Source organism: Podarcis vaucheri (assembly GCF_965113315.1).
Source record: "Podarcis vaucheri genome assembly, chromosome: 13".
NCBI classification, from domain to species: domain Eukaryota; kingdom Metazoa; phylum Chordata; class Lepidosauria; order Squamata; family Lacertidae; genus Podarcis; species Podarcis vaucheri.
In genome coordinates, this window is record NC_138751.1 from 6,858,152 (window position 1) to 6,881,673 (window position 23,522).

At 48.9% G+C, this 23,522-nt stretch overlaps 1 protein-coding gene across 7 annotated transcripts in view; it reads right to left on the reverse strand.

Moving 5' to 3' along the window:
* The window catches only part of CARMIL3 (capping protein regulator and myosin 1 linker 3), an 89,891-nt gene that overhangs the window by 57,372 nt on the left and 8,997 nt on the right, over positions 1–23,522 (reverse strand). For 6 of the 7 annotated variants that reach the window (XM_082197486.1, XM_082197482.1, XM_082197484.1 and 3 more), the window contains exons 2-6: positions 12,975–13,069; positions 8,522–8,572; positions 6,331–6,390; positions 5,255–5,376; positions 1,564–1,661 (exon numbers count right to left, since the gene is read on the reverse strand). In XM_082197486.1, the coding sequence (XP_082053612.1) occupies positions 1,564–1,661; positions 5,255–5,376; positions 6,331–6,390; positions 8,522–8,572; positions 12,975–13,069 (426 nt within the window). Of the gene's footprint in view, positions 1–1,563; positions 1,662–5,254; positions 5,377–6,330; positions 6,391–8,521; positions 8,573–8,954; positions 9,069–12,974; positions 13,070–23,522 lie in introns of those variants that run through there. The other variant, XM_082197485.1, reaches the window with a different exon arrangement.

The following is a 23,522-nucleotide window of genomic DNA, read 5'->3' on the forward strand; positions in this document are numbered from 1 at the left end:
AAAAAACAGTTCATTAAAATACGGGTTAAAATATGAGTTAAAATACAATTTAAAATGCAGCCTCATTTTAGTAGTAGCCCTTTCTCCTCCTGTGATGAGGCTGCATTTTAATGTTTCAATGTCCTAATGTTGTCTTAATCTTGTTTTTAAGTTGTATTCATTCAACTTGTTTTTATTATTGCTTGTCAGCCGCCCTGAGCCCGGCCTTGGCTGGGGAGGGCGCGATATTATTATTATTATTATTATTATTATTATTATTAATCAAAACCATAAGGGGAGGGAAGACATAAGGGTCAGACTGAGTCCAAACCAAAGGCCAGGCGGAACAGCTCCGTCTTGCAGGCCCTGCGGAAAGATGTCAAATCCTGCAGGGCCCTGGTCTCTTGTGACAGAGCGTTCCACCAAGTCGGGGCCAGTACTGAAAAGGCCCTGGCCCTAGTGGAGACCAATCTAACCACCTTGCGACCTGGGACCTCCAAAGTGTTGTCATTTGTGGACCTTGAGGTCCTCCGCGGGGCATACCAGGAGAGGCGATCCCGTAGGTACGTGGGTCCCAGGCTGCATACGACCCACATTGGGAGTAGACAGGCAAGTCCCAGGCCCCTGTGGGACAGTGTGAAGAAGCACCTATCTATGGGTCATGGGAGGCAGCTCAGAGACCAGGAGCAGCTGCCCAGAGGACTCCCAAGGCGGGGAATCCGAGAGAAGGGCGTTTGAAAAGGGGTGAGGGTCTGCCTGCTCTGCAGGCAAGGGGTAACATAACTGGGCTCCTGAGCCCCACAGGGGTGACGCAGAAAGAATGCAGTTGATCTGCAAAATTAATGAATGCTAAGATGCGGAGGTTTTAGAGATAAATGGGGGTTACAGCTGTAAAAGATTAAGTAAAAGAAAAGAATAAGGGAAAGATTTGATAAAATAAATTTAGGATTTGCTGAAATAACTTTGGAAATTGGAATGCAGAAAGGGGAGGTAAGGTGAAGTCGGCGAAGTAAGGTTTAAGAAAAAAGGGACACGGAATTATACATGTTTGTGTGTTTGTCGATTTGTTTGTGTTTATAAAAACTTTGTAAAACCAATAAAAAATTTATTTATAAAAAAAGAAAAAGAAAAAAGAAAGAATGCAGTTGATCAAGGGAGCCGTGGACTCAGAAAGGCTGCAAACCTCTGCCTGCCTTGATGCAATATACCTTTGATTACCCGTTGTTAAGAGGCAGGCTTGAGAAGATGCCTCTGACCGCCAAGCCCGGGTTGTGGGCCTCCGAGGCCCATTTGGCTGCTAGCCCTGGAGACAGAAGGCTGGGCTAAATGCACTTTTCTGCCCGATCCAGGAAAGCAATTTGTGTTTTCTTCAGGACACCCCTTCCGGGATTCGGGTCAGTGGGTTAAGTGCATAATGCAGCGGCTGTAATTAAAATTTCATATAGTTTCCTGTGAATGAAGATCGCACCACCTGCCTCTCTGGGCGCTGGGAAGCGGGAGGAAAACCCTGGCAGGTTCCGGAACATTCCACACACCCAATGGCCGCCCCCCCACCCCCCTCGCCTCTCCATCTTCCCCCCTCACCGCAAATGCTGTGCGTCGTGGAGCTGGAGCTTTCAGAGTTGGGGGACATGTCGCGCGGCGTCTCTGGGGTCTCCACGGTCCCATGGCGTATGAGGCAGCTGCGACAAGGGGAGGAGAAGGAAGGCATTGCCTGACTTATTTTGTTATCGTTTATTCGATTTATATACTGCCCTTTATCAAAAGATCTCAGTGTAACAGTGTACGACATTAAACACACATTTTACGGAGCATAGTACAGTGGTACCTCGGTTCTCGAACGCAATACGTTCCAGATGACCGTCCGACTTCCAAAATGTTTGAAAACCGAGGCGCAAAGGGCTGGCTGCAAGTTCAATTGGAAAAACTGAAAAACATGCAGTGGAAAAACATGTTCGACTTCCAAGGCGCGTTCGAAAATGGAAGCAATTACTTCCGGGTTTTCAGTGTTCGAAAACCAAAACGTTCAGCTTCCGAGACGCTCAAAAACCGAGGTACCACTGTAATAAAAAAGCACAACAACGGACAGCATAACAATAAAATAATCATAGTAACAGTCCCACCACCACCAATCTTTAACTGATCTGATAGTCTTGTCTAAATACTGCATCACAAGAGCACGACAAGTTATTGATCGATTGATCCACACATGCATTCTCCAAAGAGCTTAAAGTGGTATCCATGGTTTCCCCCCTTTAATCCTCACAAATATCCATACCTTTCAACATTCCTCCAATGAAAATAGGGACATCCTAACCTGGTGAGATAAGTTAGGCTGGGAAACTGTGACTGTCCCAGGGTCACCCAGTAAAGATTCATAGCTGAGCAGAGATTTGAACTCCTAGGCCTATTCTCCATAAACCACTCTGCCACACTGCTGCACTGAAAGTGCGAGGGATATGCGCACACCCCTGAAAATTTGGGGGTCGCCTCTTCCCTAACGCAGCGGTGGGGGACCCTTTTTGGTCCCTCCGGGTGTTGCCAAACTACAACTCCCATGAGTGCCGGCAAGCACTGCCAATGGCCAGCGATGACGGCAGCTGTAGTTCAGCAATGTCCGGAGGGCCAAACGTCTGCCCGCCCCGACCTAACAGCTTGTCGCCTGTTTGCCTGCCTCCTCCTTCCACTCTTTCAAAAAGGGGTTTTTTTTAATCCCCCTGCGAGAGAACTCAGCTGTCTGGGTCAGGAAATGGAGCCCTACAAGTTGCTGGGGATCGCAAGCAGGGAGAGAGCTTTGCCACTGTTTCACGCTGGTCCTGTTTTTGGGCTTCGCACTGCGGCTTCTGTGAGAACAGGATACTGGACTAGGTTTTCCCCACCACCACTCTTGAAATCATAGAATTGAGAAGTTGGGAGGGACCCCGAGGGTCATCTAGTCCAACCCCCCTGAAATGCAGGCATCCTGCCCACAGCCGCCCCTGGTGGGCTCGAACCACCAACCTTCGGGTCAACAGCAAGATGAGTTGCCCATTGGGCCACAGGGTCCTTTGACCTGTTCCAGCAGAGCTCTGCTTATGAGACACCAGCGATGGGGGGAGGCACCAGAACAACCATGGGGTCAGGCTTTCTGGGATTAAGGGTAATAAATAATAATAATAAATTTTATTTATATCCCGCCCTCCCCAGCCGAAGCCGGGCTCAGGGCGGCTAACAACAATAAAACAGTACAAGATTCTAAAATCATTTCATTATAAAATTAATTCAACTCAAATTGATGGCAACCATTGGGCTAGCGTTCTATGAGGATTACAGAAGGAGACAGGGGGTCAGACTGTGTCTTGGCCAAAGGCCTGGTGGAACATCTCTGTCTTGCAGGCCCTGCGGAAAGATGTCAAGTTCTTCAGGGCCCTCGTCTCTTGGGACAGAGCGTTCCACCAGATCGGGGCCACGGCCGAAAAAGCCCTGGCTCTGGTTGAGGCCAGCCTAACCTCTCTGTGGCCTGGGACCTCCAAGATGTTTTTATTTGAAGACCGTAAGTTCCTCTGTGGGACATACCAGGAGAGGCGGTCCCATAGGTACGAGGGTGGTGGTGGCTTTGGGGGCCAAGCCATCTCCGCCACTGCAAGGATGTTGCTAACCCCAGAAGATAGAAATCAATTAGTGTGGAAACAATTTGGGGGGTGGGGGAGAAACCCCACTGTCAAAAGCTCTATTTCTCAGCAGGCACAGGGTGGTCTCTCTCTGTGCCAACCTCTTCTAACCTCCAAATCAAGTTGAACTACAACTCCCAGCGCCCCTGGCGCCTGGCTGGAACGAACAGGAGTTGTGGGGCACACAAGAGGGAGTCAAGTGCGTTCCGGGAGTTTGGAGATTCGCAGATATAAAGTGGTCTGAAGCACTCCCACGCCCTAGCATTTTTTAAAAAATCCACTTTAAAAAAGAGAAAGACTTTTTGTGGCTTGGAGAATGATGGGCTATGGATTGCTAATGGGGAGACGTCTAAAAGCATGAGAAGAGACTGGCAGCAGGGTCAGGCCAGGGGCCAATCTAGTCCAGCAGCCTGTTCTCGAGGCGGCCAAGCAAGGAAAACCCGCAAGCAAGACCTGAGGGCAACAGAAACACGGCACTCCCCCCTCCTGCCGCTTCCAGCAACTGGTTTTCAGAAGCACCTAGCCTCCAGCCATGGAGCTATTGCGTAAACACCCTGCGAACAAATCAGGATTAATGCTGGGTGCGCAATGAAAGCTATGCACAAGCAGATCAGGATGAAAGCTCAAGAAACTGGATGTCTGGAGGGTACCGGGTGCGAGGGAAGGCTGCTAGTCTAGCCTTTAGCATCTCTGTGGTGAAAATCCTATACATTCCACATTAGAATTTAGAAAGGGAAGTCAGTTCCACACAGACAAGAAATAAATAAATTAATAATAATAATAATAATAATAATAATAATAATAATAATAATATATTATTTGTACCCCGCCCATCTGGCTGGGTTTCCCCAGGCACTCTGGGCGGCTTCCAACAAAGATTAAAAATACATTAATATGTCACACATTAAAAACCTCCCTGAACAGGGTCTGCCTTCAGATGTCTTCTAAATGTCAGGTAGTTGTTTATCTCTTTGACATCTGATGGGAGGGTGTTCCACAGGGTGGGCGCCACTACCGAGAAGGCCCTCTGCCTGGTTCCCTGTAACTTGGCTTCTCGCAATGAGGGAGCCGCCAGAAGGCCCTCAGCGCTGGACCTCAGTGTCCGGGCTGAACGATGGGGGTGGAGACTCTCCTTCAGGTATACTGGGTCTTTGAGGCCGTTTAGGGCTTTAAAAGTCAACACTAACACTTTGAATTGTGCTGTGCGATTCTGGCCTTTTCTATACAGTGGTACCTTGGGTTAAGTACTTCATTCATTCTGGAGGTCCATTCTTAACCTGAAACTGTTCTTAACCTGAAGCACCACTTTAGCTAATGGGGCTTCCTGCTCCTGCCGCGCTGCCGGAGCACGATTTCTGTTCTCATCCTGAAGCAAAGTTCTTAATCCGAGGTACTATTTCTGGGTTAGCGGAGTCTGCAACCTGAAGCGTATGTAACCTGAGGTACCACTGTAGTTTATCATCATCATCGTCGCCTCCATGTTTTCCGCAACACCTTGGTCCTCTGCTCACGCCCACACACAAAGGTTGTCGTGAAAGGCGCCGTTACAGCGAACGGCTGAGAATTTGGCAACCTCGCCACCCGCAGCCAATGTTCTCCCCGCCCTACGGCTTCTTCATACTCACACAGAGGCTGGGCTAGGGAAGATTTTGGCTAAGGAAGTGTTGACGTGCCTCGTGACCTGGTCAGCGCTTTCCGGGGTGGGGAATTTCAAGCTGTAGTTGGCCTTCTCCGTCTCCACCAGGATCTGAATGTGGAAGGAAGGCAAAAGGCCGTCAGCACCCGACAGACACCAGTGTCATCATCATGTGTGGTTTGGGAGCTGCACGGTCAGGGAAAAGACAATGCTGTCCAGGGTTGTAAAGACTGCGGAGAGAATAATTGGGTGCACTCTTCCCACCTTGGATCAAATCTATGCTTCCAGGTGTCATAAGAAAGCTGGAGAGATGGCGCAGGATAGTGCGCACCCTGGAAATGATCTCTTTCAGCTTCTGCCTTCTGGAAGAAGGTACAGGGTTATAAAGACTAGGACTAGCTGCCTGAGAAACAGTTTCTATCCAAATGTGATTTTGGTTTTAAATGCAGTGTAAGGTACTCTCCGTGGGAGTACATTGCATTTAATTATTGGGTATTTTTAGGGACACGGGTGGCACTGTGGGTTAAACCACAGAGCCTAGGACTTGCCGATCAGAAGGTCGGCGGTTTGAATCCCCACGACGGGGTGAGCTCCCGTGGCTCGGTCCCTGCTCCTGCCAACCTAGCAGTTCAAAAGCACTTCAAGGTGCAAGTAGATAAATAGGTACCGCTCTGGTGGGAAGGTAAACGGCGTTTCCGTGCGCTGCTCTGGTTCGCCAGAAGCGGCTTAGTCATGCTGGCCACATGACCCGGAAGCTGTACGCCGGCTCCCTCGGCCAATAAAGTGAGATGAGCGCCGCAACCCCAGAGCCAGCCATGACTGGACCTAATGGTCAGGGGTCCCTTTAACTTAAGGTAGTCTCTATGGGAGTATATTGTATTTAATTACGAGGTATCAGAGTTTTTAGGGGGTTAATCAGGCTGGCATAGCTGGGATAGCAGGCTTGTTGGTTTTTGAATGTCTGATGTAGATTTTTTCAATTTTGTTGTTCCGTATGGGACAATGACAACAAAGATTATCGTATCGTAAGAGCACCCCTTTGCGGGAGATGCCCCCTGCTCCTACCTGGTTGTGATGCAGGGCATTTAAGGCTCGGATCTCCAGGACATTGAACGAGCATTCGAGCTGCAAGGGAGGGGAAAAGAAGAGTCACTTGTTGCGACGCGACCGAAGCGAATGTCGCGTCCACGGCACACGTTCAAAGCGCATAACCTCCCCTGAAGAATCCTGGGAACGGGAGTTTTAAGGATGCTGTGAATCGTAGCTCTCTGAGGGATAAATAACCGCCTCGCAGGGTTGCTGTAAGGACGAAATATGGAGGAGGAGAGCCAGAAGCCTAGAGATCCTTGGAAGATAAAGGTGGCTATATAAATGTAATAACAAATAAATAAACTACAGTTCCCGGGATTTTCTGGAGGAAGCCATGACTGTTAGGCTGCATACGCATCATACATACATAAACGGCCTCGGCCCAGTATACCTGAAGGAGCGTCTCCACCTCCATCGTTCTGCCCGGACACTGAGGTCCAGCTCCAAGGGCCTTCTGGCGGTTCCCTCACTGCGAGAAGCCAAGTTACAGGGAACCAGGCAGAGGGCCTTCTCGGTAGTGGCGCCCTCCCTGTGGAACGCCCTCCCACCAGATGTCAAAGAGAACAACAACTACCAGACTTTTAGAAGACATCTGAAGGCAGCCCTGTTTAGGGAAGCTTTTAATGTTTGATGTATCATAGTATTTTAATATTTTTTTGGAAGCCGCCCAGAGTGGCTGGGGAAACCCAGCCAGATGGGCGGGGTATAAATAAATTATTATTATTATTATTATTATTATTATTATTATTATTATTATTATTATTATTATTCTGCTATAGGTTTGGGGAGGGTCTGTAGGAATGCAAATATCCAGAGTGTGGGGTCAGGTGGGATTACTATGAGGAATTATAAAATATGCATCAAGCCATTGTGTCCACGATGAATGCATTGTGTTGACTGGGTTTGATACATTGACAATAATTTCTGATCAAATCCCACAACCCTCTGCATCTCTGGCCATTTTCTCTCCTGCCCATCTCTCTTTCTTGACCAGTCACGTATGCAGCCCAGTTGCTTTGCCAGAAAGGCATCCTGGGCCATAAAGATAGTGGGCAAGTTTCGTTGATGTAGCTTTTCCGATATGTTAATCTTAGGATGTTAATCTTAGGGCCAGGAAATAGATCTCACCTGAAGGTGATAATGATCGCTGTCTTCCTGGCCATCCTTCTTATCACGTGTATTGCTTGTTTATGACCTCAGGGGTTGCCAAATGCACTCCTTTGTAGTTCTGTTTTGTTTACCCCAGAAATATGTGTGCTTAATTAGTTTTGGTAGTTTAACTTTGTCCCCACGTGGGGTTTGTTGAAATGCTCAGAAGAAATCTGATTGGCTCTTACGAACACTGTGTAAAAAGTTCTTTTGTCAATAAAACGACCTGGGCCGGAGGGTGGAGACAGAGATGATTATACACACCCTTCCCAGAGTCTTGCTGGTTCAAGCCTCTGTGTGTATTCTTATTAATCAGAGTTCAATCTTTCCTTTACTTTGGGAACGCCTCAAGGGTCAGTCTGGATGACACCCAGGGGTCCCTTCTAAGCCTGTGATCCTGTACCCGTGAGGTTAGAATGGATAAGAAGAAACCCAAGCCAGTTCCTTTGTGAAGGTAACGGCTTTAGCTGGCAAGTTAAGTACCGCCATTTACATGTCCAAAGCGGTTGCCCTGTTGCCATGGAGACAGTCCTTCTCCCACCTCACCCGATGGAGAAAAATAGGCCAAGGTGTACGTTTTTTTGGCTGACACTGGAAGCCGGAGACCCAAAGGCTTCTCTTGCTCTGTGCTGGATCCCAAAGTGATCTGTTTGGGGCTTCCCTAATAACCTAATGGGGAAGCAAGATCTCTGGGAGTGAGCCAGGTTATATATGTAAATAAAACCGTTTATCTTAAAAACACCATTGTCTCTATGGACCTTCGTCCCAAGGAAACCGAACTCTGGGGTAAGCACTGGGACCCAAGGAGTCTCTCGCTGCTCAGAGATCGGGATGTACACTATGATACATTTAAAGCACTTTATTTCCCAAAAAGAATCGTGGGAACTGTAGTTTATCCATCACAGAGTTACAATTCCCAAACAAAAACTTTACTTTGTTGTGTATGATGTGTAAAGAGGTATAAATGTATTTTAAATCACACACACACACAAAATCTCTCATTTGTTCTTCCACTCACCTTGGCTGGTACCTTTAGCCCAAAGAGATAGATTCGCCAAGTGGTGAGCACCTGTGGGAAAAAGAGCGAAGCACAGAAGACGTGAACGACAGCACAATCCTTTTCTGTTTCCCTTTAAGACACAATCCTCATGTGAATATTGCATTGCTTTTTCTGCCTTCTGCTATCTGTGTCTCTCCAGACCTGAATTGGCACCACCTCTCTCCAAACATGTCTCCCCAACCTGGATCTTCTAGAATACTGATGAGCGTTGAACTTGTTTATTTTGGAAGACATTTTGCCTCTGACGCAACATTCTGGCAGGGAAGCGTTCCATTTCCCCAAGTCTGCCATTTGGCCTTTTAACAATTAGTGTCATTATTACCTGCCCTCCAACCTGCGGGTCCCAGGGTGCGTGGCGAAAATTTTTGAAAATTCAGAATTAAAATATTACCATGTGCAGTGGTGGTGAAATGAAGGTGGTGGACTCTCGTTCATTAGATGTTTTTAAACGGAGGTTGGATGGCTGTCTGTCCTGGAGATTCCTGCATTGCAGGGTTTTGGACTAGATGACCCACAGGGATCCTTCCAACGCTACAGTTCTATTATCCTGTTTATTACAGCGCATGAGCTCTCGACAGCTTCACGAGTAAGTTGCGCAAGAGCTGCTAACCTAGAGAAACCTTTAGCAAGCTAAAAATTGTGCTAGTTGCCGGAAATCACATTTGCAATGTTGGGAAGTGAATTACTGATTTCCCAGCCTGCCAAGTCTTTCTCGCTCTCCTCCTCCATCTCTAAGCCATGATGGTAAGATCCGCACTCAGGGCACTCCAGAAATCAGGGGGTCACAGCAAGGAAACAAATGTGTAACTTTGTGCCAATAGGAAAAAACAGAATGCGTATGTGCCAGAACATGGGTAGGCAAACTAAGGCCCGGGGGCCGGATGCGGCCCAATCGCCTTCTAAATCTGGCCTGCGGATGGTCCAGGAATGTATGTTTTTAACATGAGCAGAATGTGTCCTTTTATTTAAAATGCATCTCTGGGTTATTTGTGGGGCATAGGAATTTGATCCCCCCCCAATGTAGTCCACCCCCCCCCCAAGGTCTGAGGGACAGTGGACCGGCCCCCTGCTGAAAAAGTTTGCTGACCCCTGTGCTAGAACTTAACTAGGGGAAAAACTCACACCGGCTCCGCTCGCTCTCCAGACCCGTAAATGGAGTCGCCACATTTTGCCTTAAATCACAATGTGGGGCAGAAGGTGGAAATTCAACAGGTGCAGCGTAGGCATGGATTTCCGGTGTTCCTGGCACCCACCTGGGGGCGGGAAGGTGGTAGCTTTTTGGCGGGGAGTCCTCTGATGCAGTGATTGGAAGATCACCCTGTTGCCCCTTAGCTGAGGGGGGTGTCCTGTCCCCTTTTGCCCTAGAGGTTAACTGCTCCTGATGCCCCCTTAAATTCAACCCACAGCCTTCCCCCCCCCAACCAAACCTCCTCATCGCTGGGCCACCCGCAAATCAGCTCCCTCCCACCCTGGGAGATCTTTGGCCTTTATTCTGTATCATTCAATCACAACAACCTTGCGAGGCGGACTCTGGCCTGGCAAATTCACACACAGGCTCAAGACACCGTTGCAGGGAGTTTGTCCCAGACCCCATTTTTGCCAAGACCTCCCCACTTCCGAATCCTTGGGGGGGGGACGGGGTGGCGGGAAACTAAAGGCTCTTTTTGCATCAGCCGACGCAAAGTCCCCCCCCTCTCCTTTCCGCCAGCCCCCTCCCCTGTCTGCTCCTGCCTGCGACCTCCACTTTTGCTGCCGGCAGCAGATTTGCAAACCCTGACCTAATTTGCGAGGACAGGATTCGAGAGCTGGAGAGTTTGAGAGAAGAGAAGAAATGATGGGCTGGGGGGAGGAATAGGGAAGAAGGGCCGTGAGTCGCTCCCCAAGGCCATACCACTGGGAGGAAGGACAGGGGCCAGTGTGAGTGGCCCCCAGAACGATTTCAGAAACTTCCCACTTTGTTTAGAGGGTCTTTTACCCTTTCCGTCTCTGTTCCTCTGGTTTGCTTAAGGGACCAGGAACCAGCGGTCAGAGGGAGCTGAAATAGCGCCTGGTGTCACCATATTCTTTAAAGCGCAGGACTTCCCCCCAAGCATCCAGGGAACTGTAGTTTGCCCCTCACAGAGCTACAGTTCCCTGCACCGTTCCCCAGACACTTAAATGCCTGGGGTGTATGTAGCCCAAAACCAGGAATTTGGAGAGGCCTGGGTTCAAATCCTTACACCAGTCACTCTTCCAGCCCACTCTAACTGATAGGGTTGTCATGTAGATGAAATTTGATTTCTGTTTGACATCCTATGTCCTTTTTGCGGGGGTCTATTGGGTTGTTGTTTTCATTTTTATTGTGTATTTTATTGTTTTATATCTTGATTTTATTCTGTGAACCGCCCTGAGACTCCCGGTATATAAGATTATCTATAAATTCAATTAATAATAATAATAATTTTATACCGCTCTTTCTTTCTTTGTTTGTTTCTATAAACTCCTTTGTTCACCACACAGATATTATTTACAATCAGTGGTGTAAAGATAAATAAAATGGGGAGGAAGATGCACGTATGAAATTAAATAAACTACCTATTTGGGAGTATATCTGAGAAGGCGGGAATTATCTCTGGGCTGGGGTGTGTGTGTGAGATGAGTGAGATGTGGAGTTGACCTACGATTTGTGGCCCAGGGTCCCTCCCTTATTTATTTCCCCCACCTCAGAACAAAAGATATCAGTATGATAAATAAATAAGTATAACAGAGAATCTTAAAACTGTAGAACTGGAAGGGACCACACGGGTCATCTAGTCCAACCCTCTGCAGTGCAGGAATCTTTTTGCCCAGTGTGGGACTCGAACCCACGTCTCGTGCTTTACCAACTGAGCTATCCCACCATGGGAATTATCAGTGATTTTTTTCTGGGGGATACGCGGGGGTACGCATACCCCTAAACATTTTGTGAATCTTTTTCCTTTTGTCCATTTACTGTATTTATTTTTCCCGATTTGAACTACAAAACGGTGATTTTTCTTGAGTCAAAATGAGAATACCTCTAAACTTTTTTTTTTTAGTAAAAAAAAAAGCACTGGGAATTATAATAAAAGAAAAGAAAACGAATTAAAATAAAACAAAACAATAGAATAAAAACATTAAAGTAAGATAAAACAAAAACATAAAAAGTAAAATGAAATAAAAACTTATAAAATGCAAACATGACATAACAAAATAACAACAGCAGCTTCTCCTCCTGAGCCGCCCCCCCATCACCTCACCCAGAGCAAGTAGCAGGTAGTTCCAAAGATGAAAAGGAGGAAGCAGGTCCAAAGACTACAGAGCTGGGTTGGGGGGGGGGGGCTCGCTGCAGATACCTGCCAGAGCAGAGCCTTGGCACCAGCAGCCCAGAGCAAACCAGTAGCTTGCAAAGCAGTCTAGCCACCACCGGGATTACCGTATTTTCCCATGTATAACACAACCCCATGTATAAGACGACCCCTATTTTGGGGGAGCCCTCAGCAGTAGTTGAGCTTCTTCTGTAAGTTCACCGAGCTGTTGAGCAGCTTCTCCACGATCCCCCCACCCCGCTCTGGCTGACGGAACTGGTGCCGTAATACACCGCATACAGGCACTCATGAAAAACTTTTCCTAAACCGGGAAGAGTAGGTAAGCAGCCTCCCCTCCAACATTTCCCTGCTACCACCGCAGCACCAGCCCTCACTTTTGTTGTTTAGTCGTGTCCGATTCTTCGTGACCCCCTGGACCAGAGCACGCCAGGCCCTCCCGTCTTCCACTGCCTCCCGCAGTTTGGTCAAACTCATGTTCGTAGCTTCGAGAACACTGTCCCACCATCTCATCCTCCGTCGTCCCCTTCTCCTTGTGCCCTCCATCTTTCCCAACATCAGGGTCTTTTCAGGGTCTTCTCTTCTCATGAGGAGGCCAAAGTCTTGGAGCCTCAGCTTCAGGATCTGTCCTTCCAGTGAGCACTCAGGGCTGATTTCCTTAAGAATGGAGAGGTTTGATCTTCTTGCAGTCCATGGGACTCTCAAGAGTCTCCTCCAGCAACAAAATTCAAAAGCATCCATTCTTCGGCGATCAGCCTTCTTGATGGTCCAGCTCTCACTTCCATACATCACTACAGGGAAAACCACGGCTTTAACTAGACAGACCTTTGTTGTCAAGGCGATGTCTCTGCTTTTTAAGATGCTGTCTAGGTTTGTCATTGCTTTTCTCCCAAGAAGCAGGCGTCTTTTAATTTCGTGACTGTTGTCACCATCTGCAGTGATCTTAGTATATTAACCCGTGTATGACGACGACCCTCAATTTATCACCCAAAAAAAAATTCAGGAAAAAAAGGTTGTCTTATACATGGAAAAATTTCCCCACCACCACCACCACCACCTGGTCCCCAACCCCCCCGGGAGTCTCTCACCAGCACCCTGTCTTCGCTTTTCTTCGGCTTGGTTTCTAGCTTCACCCTCACCAGCAGGTGGATGGGAGGCCGGTTCAGGAACTTCCGGATGCTGTCTGGAAAGGAAGCGTAGCAGGTTAGGATCAATGGGGCTGGTTGGGCAGAATGCAAGGAGGCAGCCAGTAGGGGGAGCCAGAGCCTATAAGCCTCCGCTGTCCAGTGTCAGGAAGGAAGGACAGTCGCTGAGTTGCCCTGTCTGCCCTTCCCTTAGTGAAATTCAGGTCAGCTTTCCAAAGAAAAGCAAGGGTCTGGGATTTTGGGAACGAATAAATGAGAAGGGTGCCACTGAGCTTGTGCAGAGTGCCTTTCCCTCCCCCACCAAGGTAACTGCTGCCTCTAAACGTATTTTTTCATGTCTGCGAAAAGAACTAAGAGACTGATCCGTTCTCCAAGTTTAGAGTTTTCAGAGTTGCCTGTGAGGAATCCTGGGGTATTCCCGGAAAATGTTTACGCAACTGCTTAAAGCATTTAAGCTTTTCAAAGATTGAGTCCTGAAGCAAAATATGAAAATCACTTTCTTTAAAAAAAAAACCAACCACACACGTTAGATTCTGCAGATTTTGCAACATTTCCAGAACATACAAATGCCCCACTGGATATAAAGTTATAATCATGATTTCAGCCTCTACACACCAGGGGTAAACGAAATGTGACGGAGAATCTGGATAGATTATGCACACACACACACCCCCAAATTACATCCTTTTAGCCCTTTCCTAACCCAAATTCAAATAGCCACACAGCTATGACACTGACTAGATGACATTAAACCAGCCACTTTCTTAAGCCCAACCTACAACACAGGGTTGTTGTGAAGATAAAACAGGAGGGGGAATAAGAAAATCTGGATAAAAATGTACGGTAAATAAAATAATAGTGGTCTCTTTCTTATCAAGCTTTCAAGCATTCTGGGCCCCTGCCTTTGTAGCAAAAACTTTAAAAGAAAGAGATTCTGGGGTTAATTTAAATAAATAAATAAAATAAATAAATAAATATTCTTTATTACGACACAGAGACCCTAATAATAATAATAATAATAATAATAATAATTTATTTATACCCCGCCCATCTGGCTGGGCTTCCCCAGCCACTCTGGGCAGCTCCCAACCGAATATTAAAAACCACAATACAGGATTAAACATTAAAAACAGTGCTGCCTTCAGATGTTGCACTCTTGATCAAATCAAACCCTACACATAGTTTCTAAAGGAAGAGGTCCTGGGGGGCTCGAGGACTCCTGCAAATCACGTTCCCCGATCCGGGGGTCCCAAATGTGTTAAGGAGTGACGTGGAATACAATCAAGGCGCTCTGCACATGCCCGGAGGAATTCTCTTCATGGCATTGCTCCATCGCGTTGTCCTGGGAGCTGAAGGGAGGACTTTCCAGGAGCTCGGATCGACCCGCCAGAGGCAGGCAGTCGCCATTCAATCAATGGCTTCGCTCCGGGTAGCTTCTCCGCTTCAGCCAAGCAAAAGCGTACAGGAGGATGAAGCCGTCCTCCACTACCGCTTCTTTCCGACTCACAACGCCTCGGGGTAAACTGAGGCCACCGGCCGCCTCTGTCTGGTGTGAGCTGAGAGAAAGAGAATGAGCGTGTGTTGTGTGTGTGTGTGTGTGTGTGTGTTTTGTGTGTGTGGTGTCCTCGGCTGGGTGTGCAGGGAACTGGGGCGAAGCATTGGAGGCGACAGGCCTGGCGGCCGAGACAAATTGGTCCTGACAGCTGAGGAAGGGAGGACCCAGTTCCTCTGGAGAAGGGAAAGAGGCTTCGAGGGCTCCCTGAGGTTTTCCCTACCACCACCCCTCACACACAGGCGTTGTGAGGCCCACAAAGCTCCCAGGTCGGATATGTCTTTCTGAGATGATCTGGGCCGGCTGAAGCCCCCTCAGTCGTGTCCGAATGCAGGTCCGCAATTCATACGCCATATTAGCTCCCCTACCCGATCGGCCCAAACCAAAAGGAAGAAAACATGGTGGAAGGGAGCAAATAACTACAGGCGACTCGTGCCATCGAGCCAGGCTGCATGATGCATGGCATAGCGGTTAGTGTTGGACGAGTGTTCTGCTGCTCCGGAGAAGCGGACACGGAGCAATGGATCCAAACTACAAGAAAGAAGATTCCACCTAAACATTAGGAAGAACTTCCTGACAGTAAGAGCTGTTCGACAGTGGAATTTGCTGCCAAGGAGTGTGGTGGAGTCTCCTACTTTGGAGGTCTTTAAGCAGAGGCTTGACAACCATATGTCAGGAGTGCTCTGATGGTGTTTCCTGCTTGGCAGGGGGTTGGACTCGATGGCCCTTGTGGCCTCTTCCAACTCTAGGATTCTATGATTCTATGAGAGCTTGCAAAGGTAAAGGTAAAGGCACCCCTGTCCGTTAGGTCCAGTCATGGCCGACTCTGGGTTCATCTCGCTTTACTGGTGGAGGGAGCCGGCGTACAGCTTCCGGGTCATGCGGACAGCATGACTAAGCCGCTTCTGGCGAACCAGAGCAGCGCACGGAAACGCCGTTTACCTTCCCGCTGGAGCGGTACCTATTGATCTACTTGCACTTTGACGTGCTTTCGAACTGCTAGGTGGGCAGGAGCAGGGACCGAGCAACGGGAGCTCACCCTGTGGCGGGGATTCGAACCGCCGACCTTCTGATCAGCAAGTCCTAGGCTCTGTGGTTTAACCCACAGCGCCACCTGCGTCCCGAGCTTGCAAAGACCCGGGTTCAAATCCACACCCTGCCATGAAGTCCACGGCTGTGTTTCAGATGGCCTCTTGTTTTGGAAAGAATAAATTAGGTAGGGTTTCATTTAATAAATAATAATAATAATAATAATAATAATAATAATAATAATAATAATTTATTTTTACCCTGCCCTCCCCGGCCAGAACCGGGCTCAGGGCGGCTAACATAAATAAAATTACAATAAAACATAATAGGAATTGGGGAGGGGGGAGAAACAAGAGAGGAAAAAAACAAATCTGTGCCCTACATCCCTGCTAGTGAGTCAGTCGGGCTTATTAATGGGCCTTATTTAAGATTGCCCTGCCCTGAACTACAACTCCCATAATGCCTTACTCCAATGGTCATGCGGGCTTGGGCGGACAAGAGTCCAACAAGTGGCTCAGTCTGCTTCATGTTACCTCTACGTAGCAGCTGCACGACAGGCAGAAATCCCACTGGTGAATCTTCTCCCCTTACAACATTTCCACACTGGGTGGGGTTCCCCTCCCCCAGGGTGAAAGCGACAAAAAGAGAATGAGCGGATTCCGACTCAAACGAAAGCTTGATTGATTAATCCGCTCAATACTGAGAATAATAATGATAGCTAAATACCGCGAACGAAACAATATAAGATCATGGAAAGCTACCTTACACTTGCTCTAGTTTAGTACTGTCTGCACTGACTGGCAGCCGCTGTTGGAGGTTTCAGGCATGGCTCAGTCCTATCAGGGACTGAACCTGAGACATTCTGATTGCAAAACAGATGTTCCATAGGTAAAGGTAAAGGTAAAGGTACCCCTGCCCGAACGGGCCAGTCTTGACAGACTGTGGGGTTTGTGCGCCCATCTCACATTTATTGGCCGGGGGCCAGCGCTGTCCGGGGACACTTCCGGGTCACGTGGCCAGCGTGACATCGCTGCTCTGGCGAGCCAGAGCCGCACACGGAACGCCGTTTACCTTCCCGCTGGTAAGCGGTACCTATTTATCTACTTGCACCCGGGGGTGCTTTCGAACTGCTAGGTGGGCAGGCGCTGGGACCGAACAGCGGGAGCGCACCCCGCCGCGGGGATTCGAACCGCCGACCTTTCGATCGGCAAGCCCTAGGCGTTGAGGCTTTAGCCCACAGCGCCACCCGCGTCCCTGATTGCAAAACAGATGTTCCATGCACTGAGCTAAAAGCCCTTCCCCATAGGGAATGAATGAATGAGTGAGTGAGTGAGTGAATAATAATAAATGATAATAATGACAATGACAATGATAATATGCCTCTGAGCAAATGCAGAGTTCTCCCCTTCCCCGCAGAGCAACGACTGTTTGCCATCTGTTTTAGAGATGACATTAAGATCGGAGAATAGACCTTCTGCTAAGAAATTAGCCTGCGATATTACTACAGTCTGATTCCTCAGCTTGTTATTTTGGGACAAGATCCAAGCCAGTGTGGTGGAAAAACTAATGTTACCCGAGACGGCTTCTTACGCTCCAGCAATATCAAACCTGCTTCCCCCCTGGGTGGTTTCCCCATCTTAGGGGAAAGGAAACCAATATTGCTGCTGGCGAGGCCTAATGGGAAATCAAATTTGGCTGAAGACCATTAGGGAGAGTGTTGGCAAGATCAAGGAATATAAAAGGCAAGTAGCAGCACTAGGAGTTGCCATGCCACTTGGAGGCCATTTTCCTCACGGCTTTTCAAACTGGCCTAAGTGTCATGGCTTCCACCAATAGACCAGGCCCCCAGCATAGGAGTGCGCAGCTTCAAGGAAGCCAGCAGGGTCCCCTCCGGACGCTGTTGAACTACAGTTTCCATTCTCCCTGACCATTGGGGATGCTGACTGGAGCTGGTGGAGGGCATGACAGACTGTTTGAAGGAGCAAAAGAACCCGGAGGAAACATCTGCACAGCTTGAACTGAGAACTGAGATTCCTGTATTGCAGGGGGTTGGACTAGATGACTAGATGAGTTGTTCCAACTCAACAATTCTATGAAGCCCCAAGATCTTGGGCAGGATGGGAATGTGGCCCTCCAGCTCTCTCTATCAGGCCTTCGGGAGCCTCCCCGGGTGTGTGACAACACCTCTTGCTTGCCTGGATGAAGAATGGGAGAGATAAGCGTAGGGGTTGTAGGAACCGCTGGCCTTTTCATGGCTGCACAGTCACCAGCTACACAAAGGCAAGAGATGCCTCTGTCATCCCGCCCACTTTCTGCCTCTGGCCCCGCCCACAACCCGAGGGCTGCTCGTCATGGAACACAGTCCTCAGACTGAAAGAGGTTCTCTGCACCCTCCAACCGCTGGTCAAAGAGGAAGGTAGCAGCTCTTTACTTGGCCCAACGCAACTCTCAGGGGGCAGAGCCTCAGTCAGTAAATGCATAGCTCAAGGCCTCTGCCAGTTGCTCTGCTGCGACAACATGTATGTCCTACCTCTGCTGCAGGGTAGCTAGCCATGGTCCTGAAACTCACACCTAGATCGCTCTCCAAGGTGCTGATCCCTGCCTTCGCTTGCCTTCCCGACCTCCTTCCTCTTGCCTGGGCAGTCACTGCTCTGCAGTTATGAGCGTCCCCATAGATTAGGATCAGTGCCTTCCTTTAGTACACCCTTTCTCAACCTGTGGGTCCCCATATGTTGTTGAACTACAACTCCCATCACCCCTAACTAGCAAGCCCAGAGCTCAGGGATGATGGGAGTTGTAGTCCAGCAACATCTGGGGACTCACAGGTTGAGAACCGCTGCTTTAGCACAAGATCATACTCATGGGTTGGCAAACTAAGGTCCGCGGGCCGGATCAGGCCCAATTGCCTTCTAGATCCAGCCCACGGACGGTCCGGGAACCCAGGCAGCCAGCATAGTGCGCGCACCATGGTTTTTGCGACTCAGCCAGGCTTGGGGGTCAAAAGTGAGGAGGACGGCTGCTTGAGACAGGCACCTTCTCCGTCCGTCGCACTCGCACAGCAATCTTTTCTTCCCGGGTGGGGAAGAGGGGAAAGGAGCCACAGTTCGGATTTCCACCATGGAGCTGCGGGCGACTGACCTCAGGAAGGGCAGCTGCGGCGACAGGGGCTCGGTGGCGCCTCTTGCGCAACGCCCGCTGGCGTCTGTGACGGTGGTGCTCCCTACCAAAGGAAGCGGGGAGCGCCTGGGCAGCTGCACTCTCAAGCACTTATGCGCTCTGCTGGGGGGGGGGCGCTTGTTAGCTACATGGTGTGAGCCATGGAAAGGTAAATAGCCGCCGCCTCGTCTTCTCTCACACAGGGAAAAGAACGTTTTTGCCTGAGCGGCGCCGGCCTGACTTAGCGTGGCCAACGGCTTTTCCCTTCACCCACACATGTGTGCACACTTTCCAGGGCTGACGGGAATGGCGCGCTCACCTCAGCCCCCCACCCCGCCTTACGAGAGAAATAATAACTGTCAATGCATAAAACGCAAAGGAAGCAGCGTGGGTGTATGAGGGAACACACCCCACCCCAAAAAAATCACATTTGGGCAACATTGGAGTTGGTCCTAGTAAGGGTTTTTGCCAAAAATGCAAGTCATAGTCATGGCAACATATAGTCCGGCCCCCCACAAGGTCTGAAGGACAGTGGACTGGCCCCCTGCTGAAAAAGTTTGCTGACCCCGATCATATTTTTTTACTGAGAGCTCACGACAACCACCTAGCACCATTCTCACAACTGTTCATCTGAAGAATCCCTTGTTCCATCCAGCCGTAAGTAGCCAAGAAACCCAGGATTTGTCTCCTGAGCACACACACCGAGCGGACGGCAAAAAGAGTGCCTCTGTGCGTACACAGCATGCCCTTCCCTCAACAGGAGGACGGGACATAGCTCTGCAATAGGACACTGGGCTTCGCACGACAAGCGTCTAGGGTCTGAGGCACAACCCCTCCAGTATATCTAGGTCAGGGGTCTGCAACCTTTAAGACAAAAAGAGCCACTTGGACCCGTTTCCGAAGGGGAAAAAACTGGGAGCCGCAAAACTCGTCATTATAAAAATAACTTTTTTGTCACTTTTTTATTATTTCTTTGTTTGACCCCTCAGAATTACTCCTCCTCATGGAAATAAACGTTAAATTAACAAGCTACCTGTTAGATTGATGTTGGATAGAATCTAAGTGGTTATCAGCTGTAATGATTAAGATAATTGGGGGGGGGGAGAAAGAAAGGTGTAAAATTAAGTGAAAATTAAGGGTGAGGATTTGCTGAATGAATAATCTGAATTGGAATACAAAAAGGCGAGGTATGAGGAGGTCTGAGAAATAAGTTAAAAGAGAATAAGTGAATGAAATTATATGTGTTTTTAATTTTTGTATTTTTGTATAAATTTTGAAAAGTTAATAAATATTTTTAAAAAAAAAAATTAAATTAACAAGTTACCTTTTTTGTGTGTGTGTTCTTCACTCCCCTTCAAAACAGTGACCAGCGTACATGCTCCCTTTCAATGCAGTGACCAGCGTACGTGCCCCTGACAATGTAGCGGGCGGGCGGGTGGGAAGGTGACGTTGGGATGGTGTGTGACTAACGCACGCACCGCCCCCATGCGACGTCACAGCCAGTACAGCGCCCGCCACAGTGGGGAGTGTCGGGGCGCACAATGCGCCTCCTCCCCTCGCTAGTATCCGCCCCGGAGCCGTGGCAAAGGTGTAAAAGAGCCACATGCGGCTCCGGAGCCGCGGGTTGCCGACTCCTGATCTAGGTGTAAGAACGTGAGAATAAATTTCTCTGATCCTCTTTTTGCCCGGTCAAAGCTGATGTCATCACCACACCATGTGGGAGCCAATTCCATAGCTGAACTATGCGCTGGGTGATCTTTGGCTTGCGTGCTTGGCATCTGTCTGTCTCCAGAGACAATGAAGTGTACCTCCGGGGGTGAAGTCACAAACAGCCGCACTAGCAGCACAAAAGAGACCTCCCTGGCGCACAAGCCTGGGCAGGGTGTCTGGAGGTCCTGGGCTGCCCAGACGACAAGACCCCCCTGCCAGTCTCACTGATGTGGTCCAAAGGAAAGCAGAACAAGGCGTTGGGCACCAGCTCAGCTGCAGGAATTGCTGGAAGGAGGTGAACAAGGCGCCATCCAACTGTCTTAAGGACTCCGGATTTGTGTATGGTTTACTGAAGGAGCGTCTCCACCCCCATCGCTCTGCCCGGACACTGAGGTCCAGCGCCGAGGGCCTTCTGGCGGTTCCCTCACTGCGAGAAGCCAAGTTACAGGGAACCAGGCAGAGGGCCTTCTCGGTGGTGGCACCCGCCCTGTGGAACGCCCTCCCACCAGATGTCAAAGAGAACAGCAACTACCAGATTTTTAGAAGACATCTGAAGGCAGCAGCCCTGTTTAGGGAAACTTTTAATGTTTAATAGGTTATTGCATTTTGATATTCCGTTGGAAGTTGCCCAGAGTGGCTGGAGAAACCCAGCCAGATGAGTGGGGTATAAATTATTATTATTATTATTATTATTATTATTATTATTACTCCTGAGACTTTTCTTCTCCCACAAGGCAGCAGAGGTCTCCCGCATCAACTGCTGTTCAGAAGCATCTTGCTTCTGATCGCTGATGTTTTGAATCACCTGGTTTAGCTGTTAGCCAACGATAGCCCATCTCTGCCATCAATCTCTCGAAGCACCAGCTACTTCCCAAACTGTGTAATGGGCAAAATAAAAAAATACCTTCCAGTAGTACCTTAAAGACCAACTAAGTTAGTTCTTGGTATGAGCTTTCATGTGCATGCACACTTCTTCAGATACACTGAAACAGAAGTTGCCAGATCCTTCTATATAGTGAGAAGGTGGGGAGGGGTATTACTCAGAAGGGTGGTGGGAATGGGAGATTGGCAGATAGCTGAGATGAGCCTGTTGACGACTCTTAACGACTGCAATAGGTCTTCCAGGAAAAGGCAAGGGGTGAGAAGGTGATAAATGGCTTAGTCATGTATAATGAGATAAGAATCCAATGTCTTTGTTCATACCAGGTCTCTCCATGGTTTTGAGTTTGGTAATGAGTTGCAATTCAGCAGCTTCTCTTTCCAGTCTATTTCTGAAATTCCTTTGTAGTAAAACAGCTACTTTGAGATCTTGTATAGAATGTCCTGGGAGATTGAAGTGTTCTCCTACTGGTTTCTCTGCTTTGTGATTCTTGTTTTGTGATTTTGTGTAATGGGTATTACGGGCACCAAACACCCGTCCCCAGGGGAAGATGGCTGCTGAATCTGTGTGATTCATCAGTCTGACTCGGCCTGTTTCAATACCCCGAGCTGCTCACATTCATTCTCTCAGCCCAGCCTGAGGCGTGGGGAACCATGCCCTTTCCCCATAGCTCCCTGGAGGCAGGGCCAAGCTGTATGGTGAGACTATTGCCAGGGTCTGCCACCCTAAGGGTGCAACCATTTCCACTTTCCACAGAGAATCAGCGCGTGGCCTACTAGGTGCCAGCTCTCCCAAAATAGGAATTGAGGGGATGCTCATCAAATTTGCAGATGGCACCAAACCAGGAGGGGTAGCCAACACCACAGGAGACAGAATCGGGATTCGAGGTGGCCTTAATAGGTTGGAGAACTGGAGCCCAAACAAACAAAACGAATTTCAGTAGGGACAAATGTCAGGTGGTTCTGCACTTAGGCAGGAAGAACCAGGTGCACAAATATAAGATGGGGGACTCCTGGCTTGCCAGCGGTACATGTGAAAAGGATTCTAGGGGTCTTGGTGGACCACGAGCTGAACATGAGTCAACAGTGTGGTGCAGCAGCAAAAAAGGCTAATGCTATTCCAGGCTGCATCAGCAGAAGTATAGCGTCCGGATAAAGAGAAGTAACAGCGCCACCCAAATTCTGCCTTGCTCAAGACGACAGCTGGAACACTGTGCCCAGTTCCGGGTGCCAGGATTGAAGCTGGAATGTGTGTGCAGAGGAGGGCAGCCAAGATGATCAAGGGTCTGGAAACCAAGCCTGATGAGGAACGGTTGAAGGATCTTTGGGTATCTTTAGCCTGGAAAAGAGGAGACTGAGAGGAGATACGGCAGCCATCTTCAAATATCTGAAGGGCTGTCACATAGAGGATGGAGCAAGCTTGTTTTCTCCTGCTCCGGAGTGCAGGACTCGAACCCATGGCTTCAAGTTACAAGAAAAGAGATTCCAACGAAACATCAAAAAGAACTTTCCGGCAGTAAGGAGCTGGCCTCCCTCGAGAGATGGCGAACTCTCCTTCCTTGGAGGTTTTTAAGCAGAGGTTGGGAGGCCATCTCTCGTGAATGCTTCAGTTGAGATTCCTGCCTTGCTGGGGGTTGGTCTAGATGTCCCTTGGGGTCCCTTCCAAGCCTATGGTTCCATGGGTCTATGAGTCTATACCCCATCAGAGGGTGCCAAGCCCCCTCCCCAAATCCTGGCCCCAGTGCTTCTCAGCGGGACAAATAGATCGCAACAGCAGCAACCCTCACAGTGTCCTTTTTTGGGAAGAAGAAGAAGCATCTAGGATTGGGGTGCTGTGACCTAATTTCTCTCGTGAGCAATTATGCTCAGGGAAAAGGGGAAACAGTGTTCATTTTTAGATTTCCATGTCTTGGCTTCTTCCTGTCTGAACTGTGCTGTGTCTCAAGAAAAGGGGTGTGTGGGGGGGAAACAACCCATCCCACTCCCCCCCACAAAAACACCCAGAGAGGCTCTTGGGCAACAAAACCTCAAGACGGGAGGAAGTTTTGCCAACGCATATCGTAAGACTTGAGGCAACAAACGCCCCTTTGCTTCACACCGAAAGCCCTGGCAGATGCCTGCAGCCTTTTAATAAAAAAATATACACACAGCAACACCAACCTGCG